General features: G+C 42.1%; 1 protein-coding gene and 1 long non-coding RNA gene across 3 annotated transcripts in view; both read left to right on the forward strand.

Annotated features, from left to right (window-relative positions):
* LOC135236918 (flotillin-2a-like) overlaps positions 1-10,982 on the forward strand; it is a 28,533-nt gene extending 17,551 nt beyond the window's left edge. For both annotated transcript variants that reach the window (XM_064303517.1, XM_064303518.1), the window contains exons 8-11: positions 1,682-1,896; positions 2,360-2,543; positions 2,835-2,984; positions 7,594-10,982. In XM_064303517.1, coding sequence (XP_064159587.1) covers positions 1,682-1,896; positions 2,360-2,543; positions 2,835-2,984; positions 7,594-7,632 — 588 coding nt within the window. In that variant the 3' untranslated portion in view covers positions 7,633-10,982. The remainder of the gene's footprint in view (positions 1-1,681; positions 1,897-2,359; positions 2,544-2,834; positions 2,985-7,593) is intronic.
* A 3,059-nt stretch (positions 10,983-14,041) lies between these two features.
* On the forward strand, positions 14,042-15,312 carry LOC135236919 (uncharacterized). The gene is made up of 2 exons (XR_010324712.1): positions 14,042-14,130; positions 14,410-15,312. It is a non-coding gene; the product is annotated as an uncharacterized LOC135236919 (long non-coding RNA).
* Positions 15,313-16,882: the final 1,570 nt, after the last annotated feature.

Here is a 16,882-nt window from a genome sequence, read left to right on the forward strand (position 1 = left end):
AATGAACAATGAAGTGTGTGGGAATGAGTGGAAAGGATAGCCTAAATGTGGCTGTAATTATAAATCAATAAACAATTAATATCCTTACTTCACAGAAGCAGTTCAAAATAGGTGTAGGTTAAAATGGAAATGACTGTTTTTTGTTCACTGGTATACGGTGCTCTCCAGAATGATTCACACCCTTGATGAAGATTTTTTTAAAACGCCATAACGTTAAAGATCCACCATTGTCACTGTAGATATGGCATCCTTTTCAACAAGTGTTCAATGAAATATTAAATTCTGTAACACTTGGTTACAGTGGAAGTTCCAGTGGCATTTAGCAAACTCCAGACACATGTGTTTCTCGATTGCCCTCACTGGAGGCTTTTCTGAAAAGCCTCTTGGCACAGAGGTGTCATCTGGAGACTTTGCCTTCCCAAGATGCAGTCTAGTTTTAAAGCTCTCCAACTGTGGCTCCTTGAATTTCTTTGCCTCCCAAAAAATCACACCTCGATAAGATGCACGTCCTCAGCAGGTTTGCCACTGTTCCAGTGGTTTTAACTAATGGTCGAAAGTGCTATCTTTATTTTTTTGTAACTACCGATGCCTAGGCAGTTATGCTGTGTTTTATCGTTAGTGAGCCCTGATGACGACGAGTCTTTGTTAGAAACTGTTAACTTTGTTAGTGAAGTTGGATACATATAGCTTGATAGCATGCATGTTGTCTTGAATTCAGTTCCCCTGATCCAAATAAATGCAGGTGAATTACTGAGCTAGCTAAGCTGTAACTATAAACAGTAACAGCAGTTCCCATAGGGGGGGAAGACATCTTTATTTATGGGTGGGGACAGAATTTGATATAAAAGCTACTCAACCTTGGGCACCTAGCTGCCTAACATTACTTACTGGTCAAACAAAAAACAGGCCAACGCTTTTCATCCCGTTGTTGACGCCGCCAATATTTTCAGTAAAGCAAATCCTGTGTAAAATGCCTTTAATACAGATTTATTTAATGGATTTTATTGAAAAAAAAAATGTATTTGTGGAGTGGCAGTTGGGATGCATGCTCTTTCAGAGAAAAAGAAAACGTTGAACATGTTGTATCGTTTGAGCAAAAAATGTTTCTTACTTTATATACACTTCTTTGCTAATCCTTATCAAGGGTCTGACTTTCAGAGAGCCCTCTGTGTATTAAATAAGAAATCTCAGGAGGAACAGAGGGGTGTTTTGCCTTTCAAGCCAATATCCTGGTCACAGAAATGGTTGATGAAATACCATTGAATTCCACATTAATTAAATCTAACTTTGGAGATGGAAGTGTGACAGTTTGGATGATGGTTTGTGCAGACTTGCTTGGTACTCCGCTTAGATCAGCATTAGTTTTGATAAAATGGATATGATAATGTTATACGGTATTTGCTAAATATGTAACAAACTAAAGGTAATCAGAAGGTGCGTAGAGGTTTGTTGAGTGCTAGCACCCCTGTCTGTGGGTGGTGCAGATGTATTGTTGCGGTGTCCACCCCTGAGATGCTCGCTGTTTTCCTCTGAGTGTGCAGCTGTGAGATGCTCGCTGTTTTCCTCTGAGTGTGCAGCTGTGAGATGCTCGCTGTTTTCCTCTGAGTGTGCAGCTGTGAGATGCTCGCTGTTTTCCTCTGAGTGTGCAGCTGTGAGATGCTCGCTGATTTCTTCCGTGTAGAAAGCAGAGTCCCAGCTGGCCTACGAGCTGCAGGCTGCCAAGGAGCAGCAGAAGATCAGGCTGGAGGAGATCGAGATCGAGGTGGTGCAGAGGAAGAAGCAGATCACCATTGAGGAGAAGGAGATCACCAGGACGGAACGGGAGCTGGTAGCCACGGTTATGAGGCCGGCCGAAGCGGAGGCCTACAAGATCCAGCAGCTGGCCGAGGGACAGAAGTAAGCCCCCCCCCCCTTGCTCAGCCCAAGCCTTTACGATTGTGTCAAATTTAGAGCTCACCATATACTGACATAGACTTTAGAACACATGTTGTATGTTTCTGTATGGCTATACACTAGAATGAGTTCTTAAGCAGGTGGTGAATGGCATCCACTCAGTCAGGCTTTCACAGTCTGTGCCCCTGTTTTCTGATTCCAGAAAACCTGGTTCATACCCATAGATCTGTCAGTTAAATGTTTCAGTTGAAAGACTGTTGGCCTTATCCTGTAGGACTTCTGTTGTGTCGCTAGCAGTTCATTTTGATGTTTTAGGTTCAGTATAAATACAGGGACATGAGGGTTGGAGGCTGCATTCCATTGGGAACAGTTGCCCATTTTACCTTAAATTTTAGCAGAAGAAAGTTGCAGTGCTGAGTTGGTATGCTGCCACGTTGGAATGGGAATTCATGCTCTTCCTCCACAGGACGAAGAGGGTGCTTACGGCCCAGGCTGAAGCAGAGAAGATCAGGCGGATAGGCGAGGCCGAGGCGGGCTCCATCGAGGTGGTGGGGAAGGCTGAGGCTGAGAAGATGAGGCTGAAGGCAGAGGCCTATCAGCAGTATGGAGAGGCAGCTAAGACCGCCCTCGTCCTCGAAGCCCTGCCCAAGGTAAGATGTGAAGGCTGACAGGTGTTTGATTCAGGGGGAAATCATTGTTTTCAGTGTTGTTTTGGCCTTTTTGGCGGTTTTATATTGGAATTAAATTGTTCAACCTGACCACAGTTGAGAACCTAGTCTCGTTGGCACTTACCCAGGGAGTGACATCAGAGCCGCCAAATGTTCCAACAGAAAGTAAAGCACTTGGTTTTGAATCTGAATAATTATTATTAATAACTGTCTTGGTGTTTCAGCCAAATTTTTCAGTGCGTGTAGAATAGCATGTCTGGTGTGTCTGTGCAGATTGCTAGCAAGGTGGCGGCTCCACTGGCCCGAACCAACGAGATTGTCATCCTGAGTGGGGAGGGCAGCCGCGTGACCCGGGACATCAACCAGCTCCTAGCCGAGCTGCCTGTGTCCGTCAACGCCCTCACTGGGGTGGACCTGTCTAAGGTAAGGGCATTCTGAGCCATCAGTGCCCTCACTGGGGTGGACCTGTCCAAGGTAAGAGTGCTCTGAGCCATCAGTGCCCTCACTGGGGTGGACCTGTCCAAGGTAAGGGCATTCTGAGCCATCAGTGCCCTCACTGGGGTGGACCTGTCCAAGGTAAGGGCATTCTGAGCCATCAGTGCCCTCACTGGGGTGGACCTGTCCAGGGTAAGAGTGCTCTGAGCTATCAGTGCCCTCACTGGGGTGGACCTGTCCAAGGTAAGGGCATTCTGAGCCATCAGTGCCCTCACTGGGGTGGACCTGTCCAGGGTAAGAGTGCTCTGAGCCATCAGTGCCCTCACTGGGGTGGACCTGTCCAAGGTAAGGGCATTCTGAGCCATCAGTGCCCTCACTGGGGTGGACCTGTCCAAGGTAAGGGCATTCTGAGCTATCAGTGCCCTCACTGGGGTGGACCTGTCCAAGGTAAGGGCATTCTGAGCCATCAGTGCCCTCACTGGGGTGGACCTGTCCAGGGTAAGAGTGCTCTGAGCCATCAGTGCCCTGACTGGGGTGGACCTGTCTAAGATAAGGGCATTCTGGGCCATCAGTCTCCTCACTGCGGTGGACCTGTCCAGGGTAAGAGTGCTCTGAGCCATCAGTGCCCTCACTGGGGTGGACCTGTCCAAGGTAAGGGCATTCTGGGCCATCAGTGCCCTCACTGGGGTGGACCTGTCCAGGGTAAGAGTGCTTTGAGCCATCAGTGCCCTGACTGGGGTGGACCTGTCTAAGGTAAGGGCATTCTGAGCCCCATCAGTGCCCTCACTGGGGTGGACCTGGCCAAGGAAGGGGCGCTCAGAGCTATCAGTGCACTCTCTAGGGTGGACCTGTCCAGGGTAAGAGTGCTTTGAGCCATCAGTGCCCTGACTGGGGTGGACCTGTCTAAGGTAAGGGCATTCTGAGCCCCATCAGTGCCCTCACTGGGGTGGACCTGTCCAAGGTAAGAGTGCTCTGAGCTATCAGTGCCCTCACTGGGGTGGACCTGTCCAAGGTAAGGGCATTCTGAGCCATCAGTGCCCTCACTGGGCTGGACCTGTCCAAGGTAAGAGTGCTCTGAGCCATCAGTGCCCTCACTGGGGTGGACCTGTCCAAGGTAAGGGCATTCTGAGCCATCAGTGCCCTCACTGGGGTGGACCTGTCCAGGGTAAGAGTGCTCTGAGCTATCAGTGCCCTCACTGGGGTGGACCTGTCTAAGGTAAGAGCGCTCCAAGCCATCAGTGGCCTCACTGGGGTGGACCTGTCCAAGGTAAGGGCATTCTGAGCCATTAGTGCCCTCACTGGGGTGGACCTGTCCAGGGTAAGAGTGCTCTGAGCTATCAGTGCCCTCACTGGGGTGGACCTGTCCAAGGTAAGGGCATTCTGAGCCATTAGTGCCCTCACTGGGGTGGACCTGTCTAAGGTAAGAGTGCTCTGAGCCATCAGTGCCCTCACTGGGGTGGACCTGTCCAAGGTATGGGCATTCTGAGCCATCAGTGCCCTCACTGGGGTGGACCTGTCCAAGGTATGGGCACTCTCAGGAAGAGCCCAACTCACAAGGGAGAACCGCTCTCCATCCACCTCCGTCAGCAGAGTCGCTCTCCATCCACCTTCGTCAACATCTAAGTGTATGTCCACAGGGCCCCAAGTCACAGGGGCCTTTAGTCAATGCATCCTGCAATATAGCCTCTGTTTACTAATCTTGCTAATGATGCAGCTGCAGTGGTTCAGCTACTTCATTATAGAGAATGATTTCCCAGTTTGGTGACACTCCTTTGTTTTTGTTTGTTTTTAAGCTTGTTGTACATCTGCGTACCAGTCAATGATATATTGTCCATTCCAAATTCCATTTTCCTATGAGGCTGCATGGATAACTGCCATATTGCCATACCATGGTGACGGGAGGCGTACCACGTGTTTGGGCCCCTTACCGCCTTTACCGCGACCCTCGTCCTGGAGTAATCGAATTGATTTGATGCTCTGATGTCACCGTGTTTTATGTCTTTAAGATACAAGCTCATGGTACGAAGGCTTCAGAAAAACGCAGCTTTTGAATAAGCAGACAGTAAGCAACGCAAAAGCGCCAAATGACAGTCTTGTGCTTCATTTCGGAAGATGTTGGCATAAGATGTTAAATTTGCTGCATATTTAAAAAGGCATGGGCCTGTTCTAAAATAAAACAAAACTGATATAATGTTTTGTTTAAGCAGATGAAGATCACAATGCTGGCTTACAGAAATCTTAGTCGCTGTCAACTCCGTTGTCCAACAAAGCAGATTATACAGTGTGTCTAAAGTGTGAATAGCAGCAGCAGGCTATACAGTGTGTCTAAAGCGTGAATAGCAACAACAGGCTATACAGTGTGTCTAAAGCGTGAATAGCAGTAGCAGGCTATACAGTGTGCCTAAAGCATGAATAGCAGTAGCAGGCTATACAGTGTGCCTGTAGCGTGAATAGCAGCAGCAGGCTATACAGTGATACAGTGTGTTTAAAGCGTGTATAGCAGTAACAGGTTATACAGTGTGTTTAAAGCGTGAGTAGCAGTAGCAGGCTATACAATGTGTCTAAAGCGTGAATAGCAGTAGCAGGCTATACAATGTGTCTAAAGCGTGAATAGCAGTAGCAGGCTGTACAGTGTGTCTACAGCCTGAATAGGAGCAGTACCAACAGCATTGTTTAATGCACAAGAGGAAGGCCCATATGATGCGTTCAGTCGAGCAGTGGATTTTTAAACGTTGTGCATTGCAAGACTACAGAATAAGACATAATTGAATCTTACAGAAATGCACTTGGGTTACATTACAGTAGGGAATTCTAAAGGTAAATTATAAATAGTGTTTATGTTCTTGCAAAATGAGATGAAGCGCGTTGGAAAGATTCCATGCAGTAAACAGGCTGGAGAAGCCGAACTGTGGGTTCCATGCAGTAAACAGGCTGGAGAAGCCGAACTGTGGGTTCCATGCAGTAAACAGGCTGGAGAAGCCGAACTCTGGGTTCCATGCAGTAAACAGGCTGGAGAGGCCGAACTGTGGGTTCCATGCGGTTACTGGCTGCAGAGGCCGAACTGTGGGTTCCATGCAGTAAACAGGCTGGAGAAGCCATACTGTGGGTTCCATGCAGTAAACAGGCTGGAGAGGCCGAACTGTGGGTTCCATGCGGTTACTGGCTGCAGAGGCCGAACTGTGGGTTCCATGCAGTAAACAGGCTGGAGAAGCCATACTGTGGGTTCCATGCAGTAAACAGGCTGGAGAGGCCGAACTGTGGGTTCCATGCGGTTACTGGCTGCAGAGGCCGAACTGTGGGTTCCATGCAGTAAACAGGCTGGAGAAGCCATACTGTGGGTTCCATGCAGTAAACAGGCTGGAGAAGCCATACTGTGGGTTCCATGCAGTAAACAGGCTGGAGAGGCCGAACTGTGGGTTCCATGCGGTTACTGGCTGCAGAGGCCGAACTGTGGGTTCCATGCGGTAAACAGGCTGGAGAGGCTGAACTGTGGGTTCCATGCAGTACACAGGCTGGAGAAGCCGAACTGTGGGTTCCATGCGGTTACTGGCTGCAGAGGCCGAACTGTGGGTTCCATGCAGTACACAGGCTGGAGAAGCCGAACTGTGGGTTCCATGCGGTTACTGGCTGCAGAGGCTCTGTCCTCCCACTTACTGTGAGCTTGTGTTCCTCTCCCACAACATGTGATGGCTGAATAGGAACACTGTATGACATGGGCAGCAGGAAGTCCTCTATCCTGTACTTAATTTAGGGTAATCATTTGTTTTCGAAGCCTATTATTTATGGTTGTGCTGGAAACGACTGGAGACAAACGTTTGCTTTTAGATTTATTTATGGTTTTTTGTGTTGAATGTAGCCTACTATCCTTTTGAATAGATGTCAGTTATTAGGCTATTTCAAAGTGGAAAATGCCATGAATGTAAAAGATTTCAAGTCTTAAATTTCTTAATTTGTTAATTTATTCTCTTGGAGCTTTCTTTGGATTTAGCCTATTGGCCTATATTAGTTTTTATATTTAAAGTGAAATGAAGAAGTAGGCCTGTTCTATTGAAGATTTAAGCAGAAACACCTGTGTGCTGTCTCATTATTCCAGCAAAACCACATGGTAGCCTAATGCTTTTAGTGTCGGCAATTCAAATCTTAATGAATTTGATTATACATTCTCAAAAATACGTTCTTATGACTGTTGCTTTTGACTAAGGTAAATGATCTAGATCGCCACTGAACCCATGCCAATGCATTTTTGATTACCAGAAAGTCCATGGAAATAAAAATAGTCCAGTCTCATTGTATTCAACAGCCATATGTATGAAAATGAAAATTCAGTCGGGTACAGCTGTAAATCTTAAAGATTTTCCGTAGGGTTAAAATGTTTAGTTTCTTAACATTGTGGTTATACGTTTAAAATGCACACCACCAATGATAATAAATAATTCATATTAAGTGCAGCCCCTGCCCCTTACCGTGATGAAATCTCTCTCTGCCCCTGTGGTACATATCAGCCCTATTTTCCTGTCCCGCTTTTAGGTTCTACGTGTAAGTGCTGACAGTGTGCATGTCCACATCTTTGCTAAACTCTGGCTTTCTTTTTCAACAGGTCCCTTTACTGCAGAAGCTTACCGGCACTCAGGCATGAAGACAATCTGCACTCCTCTGCTCAGAAACACGTTATGCACTCACGTCGACTGCCTTCAAACACTTTTCCCCAACTTAACAAGTGGATTTTTTAGACCTCTGGTGCCTTAATGTTTTTTGTAGGACCAGAATATGGCATGTGCCAGTACCTTGTTGTTTTGGTTTAGAATCGACTATTTCTGTCATTAGAGAGGGAGGGAGATAAAGTGAAACAAAATGGAAGCAGGGAGGGAAAGGGCATTGCTTCCATTTCAGAATTTATGGTAATGTTGGTAAATTTCAGTCTGTCTGAATACTTGTGTTATACAATCTCTTGCGTTGTCAAAATGGAAAAGGTCATTTGGTCTTGCAGGTTAGTGTCATCTTAGACCGGGGGGGCTGCTCCAGCTGTTTGGACCGCCCTTCCGGTGAGTGTGAGGTCCACTCCACAAAGTCTACTTTCGTTTTTTCTGTTTATGCCAAGGAACCGAACAGGGCGAGCTGAGTGCTGATCAAACGGAGGTTCCCAGGTGAAGGCAGGCGAAGGCCTTGTTTTTGCTCTTGCGTAGGTGTGTCAGTCAGCCTGCCTCTTCCAAATGGATAGTCGCATGTCACCTTTAGGAGCTTTGAGAAGACCAGCTCCAAGCATCTTCACCCCCTACTAAACTTTGGGTAGTACGTATAACTGCGGGTAACAATTGCTGCTTGATATACAAATTTACAATAAAGTTGAACATAGAATAGGTTCATACTTCAGAGATTGATGTACTTTATATCTGAGATATTGTACCAGGTGAAATTACCTGGGCCACCATATTTCTGCCCTGTTGGCATGTTTTTAATTGTTGCTTGCCATCCAGGACACATTTTTGCTTGTCTATGAGGTGTTGAAATAGTTGATACTTGCCTTACCTCAAAATATCCCTTTGAATCAAGCCGCAGTGTTTTCAGTAGTGTATGGAAATGTGATCCCTTCTGCTGTTTGCTCAGTGCCGTGGTGCTAAAGGTGCTACCATTGCGCTCGTGTCCTCGCTGTTGCCATTGCCATGAAACGTGCTCAAAAAGGCCTCTCCTAATCGGCCTACAAGCTATGCTTTGTCCTCTTTGTCCTCAGTTATTTAGCACTTACAACTCCATAAATGTCAAGTCCTGCTGGCAGAAAATGTATGGACTCAGTTTTGGGAAGAAATTGGTGTAGATCATAACTGGAATATTATCAAATCTGTGTGATTATTTTGAAAACCCGCTCAGTGCCATGCCCCTTACAGGCGTATGAGGGCTCATCCTGCGGCCTGTTTGGTGAAGAGTAAAAGTAGGTATCCAAGCCAAGCATCTGCCAGAATTCCATCAGGATCACCAGAGCTTGAAGTGCTGAGAATAGCAGGCCAGTGCATATTTTGGACTCCAAGTGTGCATATAAATATACATGTTTTAAGCCATTTGAAAAATGACCTTAATAGAGCTGCTCACAATTCTCTCTCATTTCAGATGCTTCAAACAAAACTGTCGTTAAACTCTCATCTTGCCAGTTTTGAAACTGAAGCTTAATGTTAACGGTTTGGTGTTTAATGTTATGCCTTTTAAACTGTATCAAAGGAAGAATGTCTCCTTTTACTAACATTTTGACTCTTTTCTAGTTGTGTATGATACTGTAAGTCACTGTGAAATTGGCAGTTGCCCAGTTTTGCATTAATATATGCATTCATTTTTGTTTGCTTGCTTCTGTTGTGAATATAGATGGATAGAAGTTAGTAACTTCCACTATGAATTTTGTGTGTTCTGTTTCTTTTTTGTAGTGTGCTGTGGTCAGATAAAAGGAATTATCATTTTTACATTTGAATTAGTTTATAGAAGGGTAATTATTCCTCGTACTATCTGTCGTCACATTCCTTTCCTTTTTTGGCCTCCCAGTGCACAGACAACAGCCAGTGTAGGAAACCGCACCAAAGTGTGTGTATATAGATATATATATATATATATATATATATATATATATATATATATATATATATATATATATATATATATATATATATATATATATATATCAGTGTAAAAATGTCTTTGTGTAGCTTTGGCAGTCTGAAATACACTTTTGTGTCGTTGTTAATGTGTAACCTCAGTTTAAACATGGGAATTATTGAAAAACCCTTTCAAAGTCACCTCAAGTGTGTTGCTCACCAAAATGGAATAACTGTAAGATATTCCTTTTATGCATACTGTGTAAAGTTCCCTATCCGAAACACTTTTTCAGTGACCATACTTAAGCTTTATATGTACTGCCTGTGGCAAACTCTCAAATGGTTTATTTGAAGTTTTATAACCGCAATAAGCGGTCATAAGTGTTTTGGTTTTGTGATCCTATGAATTGCTTATCTTAAATGCTGAAAATGCATACTGTACTTTGGCTTTCTCACAGAATGCACTTAATAAATGTCTTGGTCCTCATTAAACTATTATATGCTAGCCTTTTCTGTAAGGAAGTGACAATTTTTCCATGCCTGATTCAGACAAAAAAAAAAGAATGGTCTTGCATGTGTCGATGATGGACCGTATGGTTGCATAATGTTTCTTCATTTCTATCCCATTTTGTGTGAAAAACATGAATATTGATCATTTTGATGGAGCATTCACAGCTCTTGTTTCATCTTTTTGTATGTTTAACACCATATTGATGAGCTCATTGAATTGGAAATCAAAAGCGTGTGCCGCTAAAGGAATACTGGAAGCTGTTGTTTTTTTTTTGGGGGGGGGGTGAGGTTTGTTGTTTAGTTATAATAATTCAGTACAAGATGAAAGATTGAAGTTGCATCTGTTGGACTTAAATATGAATCCATTTTTTAATGTGTTCTATTTTTGTCATACTGTTAGAATTGTCATTTATGGTGGTTTAGTTGCTGATCTTTTTGAACTGTACATTCACGGTATTTTTATGTAGTATTTCAAGTTCTTTAAAATGGCAGTTTGATTATGATATTGTTACTCTTTAATAGATTAGTATTATATTTTAATTGGATATACCAGGTTTTACTTAATGCAAAGTCTCAGCAACGTTCAGCTTTTTACTGGACTTTCACAGCATATACAATATATGCATTTGTTCATTCATCCAGTCATTCATTCATTGCTATGTATATATTAGATATGAAAAGCCTTCTGCTTACTAAATTACTAAATTTGTCACTTGTTTTTTTTTTTTTAATGAAGGACTGTTATGGGAATCTTATCTTGCATGATATATGCATGTATCTTAGCTACAGATCTTAAATCCTTGAATTCGATTTGACTGTTACATTAATAAAACCAGTGTTTTGTCCATATACTACTGCCTGCACCCAGTTCTTTTAATAAAATAGACTAATTACAAAATAATCATCTTTCACTGTGTTTTGTACAAGTTTTTACTGCTATATAGTTTTTCTTGGATACTGGAAGATTGTATAGACAAAAACAAAAGGTTCACAATGTGAATATTGATTATATGTTTTTTTCTTAAATCTCAGTTACTGTAAAAAAGGCTTTGCTTTTACTGACATCTTCAGTATCTAAGAAATGTAAGTGGACCAAGGTTCCTGTTTTAACTCCGAATGTGCCAGCCTCACTGCCCGTTGCAGTTGTCCGCAGTTTGAGAGGTACTTTTCTGTAGATTGGCCTTATAGGGTGAAAAATAAACATAATAAAATATGTCAGGTCCGCCATGTCTCTTGTGGAACGGTTATCAGTAGGACATCCTAAATTAGAAAAGAAAGGATAATAAACTGCTTTATTTCGCCTTGGCCATAGGGGGCAGTGTAGGCGAGAAAAAACAGTCTTCTCAGCCTTTTTCTCGTTGAGCTGTTGAATGTTTGGGAAACCCAGGCTAAGTGTGTTCTTGATGTGTCTGCAATGCAAAACAGACTTGAGCAATTAAATGTTTATTCTTCCTGAGGTTATAAAATCAGTGTGGTCAGCATTAAAAATCAAGACTGCATAAGGATTATATCCTCTTGAGAACCTGCAAAGTATTTCAATTTTTTTTCATAGGACAATTGTCTTGGGTCACAAAACGATTTTGACTTTGTTCAAAAATGTATTTAATATCTCTTGTAGTGTAGGTTTTAGCATTGTAGAAATATATGGTTCTTGAAATTAAGACCATAGACTTGTGTCCCCTACAGGGGCAAAAGTAAATTTCCAGATCTTCGGAAAATATCAGACATTTTGTAGCAGAACCTACGTGGTGATTTTTAACATTTGGTTAAAGGTCTACATCAGTGTTGTTTAAGGAGGCTAAGCACCAGTGGTTTTTTGGCACATGTTTATTGTTCAAATGACTTTTGATATAAATGACTTTTGCTCAGGCATCTGAGCCAGGGAGAGGGATGTGGACTTAAACTTGCATGATCACCATTACCAATTTTTTTTCATTATCATGTAATGCTAGTGTTAACCATTTGTATAATTTTTTCATTCCATATACTGTATGTGTGAGTGAGCTTTTTCCCAGGTTTTTGTCCATGTCAGTCTGGTTTATATGTTTATGATGGGAACTGCATTCACAGCCATTTCCTCCCTCCACATTGACACATTTTTCCAGCTAACAGGAATATGGTCAACTGCCAGACCAAGCCCCAATAATGGCGGCTAAAGACGGTAGCCACAAGCCTTATGAACAGTAAGTCATCACACCCTGTATGGTCAGAATTTAGGAATTGCCTTCAAAGAATGCAAACATAAGCAGAGGACCTATTGGGGGAAGGGACTGAGTGCAGTGCTTCCGTTTCTTCTTCTTGTGTTTTTCACAGGCTCTCCAAACTGCACCATATGTCTTGCAGCCTGAAGAGAAGATTGTAATTCCTTCAGAAAGTACAGAGACATCAGGGATGAGTTATCTAATGTGATCTACAGTTGCATGTGTACATTCTCAGTGAAATTTTATGACCTGTCATATTTCATAACTGAAACTACATTGCATGTTGCTGTCACATTCAATAACAATTTCAGCAAATATTTTATTAAAACAGTTCTTTTAAACCAACCAAAAGCACTAAACTTTTGAGAACAAATGCAGTCACTAAAATTCAATGTAATTTAATCATATTACACGGATTACATTGTATTTATAGATTTTTATAACATTTGGTGTACTTTTGTGTAATACTGGTCCAGTTTATTAAGTACAGTTACAATTATGGAAAATTGTTCAGAAATAATCATTTAAATTATGTAATAATAAAAGAAATTATGGAAACAGTCAGAAATGGCCAAACAGACATCATTTCCTATTGTATATTTTATCTAAAATTTTCAGTGGAATCTGAATAGTACATCCACTTTAACATATAACCTCCTCTTGAAATGTAGGCAGAGAAAATTCTCGAACTCAAGTTTTCTCTGTAAATGCCCTTTATTTCCTGGAATCTTTAATTTATTTCTCAAATTGATAATGAGTTGTGACGAGACAGGGGTCCTGGATAGTGCTGGAGATAGTGTGTTTCCTCCTTATCTGGGCCCAACCCCAACACACATGGAGCCCTGTGAGGTCCCACCCTTGCGAATGGAACCTGTCTCCCCAGTGAGGGACACATCCCCCAGTGCACAGTTCTGTCTGTCCTAATAACTGCATTTATTTCTTTGGAGTTCCATGCAACATGTTCCATGTCTTTTCATTCCATACTAGTTTGCTCTTGCAGAGTCTTTAGTAACCACAGTTTTATAAACTAGTTTGTTTTATGGTCACACACCATTTAAACTGTCAAGTATCATTGCATCTACAAATTAATTTGATCTCCAGGCACAAAAATTTTGATATCCATGAAGTTTGCCAACATTACTCTAATAAAGGACATCTAAGGACTTTGCCAAGCATATGATTGTACGCTCTCACAAAAATTAAAACAATGTGTGTTCCATTTCACTAGCTAAATTTCCTTTTTCTTTCTTTTTTTTTTTTTTTTGTTTTGTTTTGAAAAGATCAAATCATTCAAAAGCATAAAAAAATCCTGTCTAAGTAAGCATGTGCAATAATCTTTTGGCTACATTATTCATTATTAAAGAGTAAACTGCAATGAGGGCACAAATATAAATTTTAAATGATCATGAATATTATATTTGAGGAAATGCAGGTACCACTGGATATAATCAGGTTTTATTTAAATGATTATTTAAATTATTAGTAATTCCTAATTATAGCTAGTAAATGTTTCAGTTAACATAGTTGCAGTTCTATCAAGTGAAGTTACATATTTGAGCTGAGAAAACCTGGCTTGATGGATAAGGAACTAATAACGCTATGTTCACCAAATGTAAGTTGAAACTGTTCAGTCTGCTATTGGGAGGATCTATCATTGGTCAGCAGCAAGGTTGGGAGCTGATAAGGACTGGGCAAAGCTGGAAGATATGCAAATGAGGGAGCGCCCTTATAAGGCGGACTGGGAGGGTCTTCCCAACTGTCCCTGGATCTTCAACAGCATGAAGACGGGCTATGACAATGGCTTAACTCTTCACTGATTCGCTCTTCCACAAGACATTAGCTGCAAAGGTAAGAACTGTTACATAGATGACTGCTGTCTCAATGTTATCAGAACAATATATTAGCAAACCAAATCTGATAATTGTCATAGTCCAGAAATATATTATAGGTCTATGCTTTATTAAAATATGAAAACAAGCTGACCTGGTTGTGTCCAAATAATGTGAAATTATTACTGCACATTAAAAGCTATGTGATAACAACATGGTTACTACCAAGCTAAACAAACCATTAGGTTTTATATGTGTGATTTCTTCTCGTTTTTCATTAAACCTCTCTTCCCTTTAGACTGAATCAGGGAATCAGATGAATGGTGACTTTTTCATGTGGTGCACTCTGGGCAGGATATCATCATATACTGTAAGTTGGTTATAGAGACACTACAGTATAGATGATGTACTATCCAGGGCTTCATTCCCTCACTTGGAAACACTGGGGTTAATGGCATGGATTCACTAGCTGGACGCACACTTGGGAAACCAGTAAGAGAGTGGCAGTCAAACCGTTACCATTACTGAGCTTTAGTAATGGTAAGGGTTATATTGCCTCTTCTCACTGTCATCTGGTGGACAGAGAACTAACAGTTACTATAAACCACTGTGAATCATAAAAATAGCACTTATTAATGTTTTCATAAGAAATAATAATTAAGCTTTTAAAATGCATATTGATATTGTGCTCAACAACTGAGTAACTACAATGTTTTCTGAATAAAGATGTAGTTCCTGCCACAATATGCCTGCATCCTCTGTCTCCCAAAGGACACAAGCTTCTCTGCTTGCACATTTACCAGTTTAAAAAATTTGTTTTTCTTTTATACTCAATTTACATTCCTCATTACATATTGTACATGGCAAATCTTACAAGACACATTATTTGGCTTGTATCTGAACAAACACCTTTGCATTTATCATACACATCCTTATTTACCTAAATTAGTTCTCTACCTGCACATTAACATAGACTGTGTTGCAAAGACACTTAAAGTGTCATGTAAAACAAAAATCAAGAGTATAAATATTTTTAAATGCTTTTAATGCTTAATTATGTAAAATGGTACACATATTTGCAACTCAAAACAATAACAAAATGCTGTATGGAAACAATAAACAATATATAATTTCATATATAATAAAACGTATTGATTTCTGATGTAACTAATTTATCTCAATAAAGTGATATGAGTTCTGGTTTGGTAGTGAAATGGTTATTTCTATGGGGGCAACTGGGGCATTTTCAGAGAATTCATAGCTTGCAGCCCTGTCTGTTAATGTTTTCTCTTGGTTTGTTCTTAAAAAGCCAATATAGTTTGTGTAATTTTTACATTTTCTTGTGCAATTTGAACAAAGTATGTGCAGTAAATGATGTGGCTCATTTCATTTGACTGCATAGCGTGACATAAGGAAGCAATTATTAACTTCACAGCACAATAACCAAATCAGAGAATTCAAATACAAATTGTATTACTTTTCAAATATGAGGGTCATTTTTACAAAATAATAACTTGTTGTGGACAAGCATCTTACTAGTGCTTCATCACAAGAATAAAATGATTCCAATGACATTGCTTATACACAGGCTATGGACAGGGCGCTTATGAAGCATTTAATACCACTGATTTTATCATAAGGCGCAGTGATACAACAATATGTTGGAATACATTGCTGCTCTGCATGAATCCAAAAGTTTGTAATTAAGCTAACCACAGCGAGTACATCCTGAGTGACAGCCAGTCACCCTGAGCTAACCACAGCAAGTACATCCTGAGTGACAGCCAGTCACCCTGAGCTAACCACAGCAAGTACATCCTGAGTGACAGCCAGTCACCCTGAGCTAACCACAGCAAGTACATCCTGAGTGACAGCCAGTCACCCTGAGCTAACCACGGCAAGTACATCCTGAGTGACAGCCAGTCACCCTGAGCTAACCACGCAAGTACATCCTGAGTGACAGCCAGTCACCCTGAGCTAACCACGGCAAGTACATCCTGAGTGACAGCCAGTCACCCTGAGCTAACCACGGCAAGTACATCCTGAGTGACAGCCAGTCACCCTGAGCTAACCACGGCAAGTACATCCTGAGTGACAGCCAGTCACCCTGAGCTAACCACGGCAAGTACATCCTGAGTGACAGCCAGTCACCCTGAGCTAACCACAGCAAGTACATCCTGAGTGACAGCCGTCACCCTGAGCTAACCACGCAAGTACATCCTGAGTGACAGCCGTCACCCTGAGCTAACCACGCAAGTACATCCTGAGTGACAGCCAGTCACCCTGAGCTAACCACAGCAAGTACATCCTGAGTGACAGCCAGTCACCCTGAGTTAACCACAGCAAGTACATCCTGAGTGACAGCCAGTCACCCTGAGCTAACCACAGCAAGTACACCCTGAGTGACAGCCAGTCACCCTGAGCTAACCACAGCAAGTACATCCTGAGTGACAGCCAGTCACCCTGAGCTAACCACAGCAAGTACATCCTGAGTGACAGCCAGTCACCCTGAGCTAACCACAGCAAGTACATCCTGAGTGACAGCCAGTCACCCTGAGCTAACCACACCCAGTACAACTGAGTGACATTTCCAATACTTTGGCTAACCACACAAAGTACATTATGATACAGCCAGTATGCCTGAGGCTTAACCACATCCAAGTACATCCTGAGTGACAGCCAGTCACCCTGAGCTAACCACAGCAAGTACATCCTGAGTGACAGCCAGTCACCCTGAGCTAACCACAGCCAGTCTAATGAATGTGATCTTT

Source organism: Anguilla rostrata, chromosome 12, assembly GCF_018555375.3.
Source record: "Anguilla rostrata isolate EN2019 chromosome 12, ASM1855537v3, whole genome shotgun sequence".
Taxonomy (NCBI): Eukaryota; Metazoa; Chordata; class Actinopteri; order Anguilliformes; family Anguillidae; genus Anguilla; species Anguilla rostrata.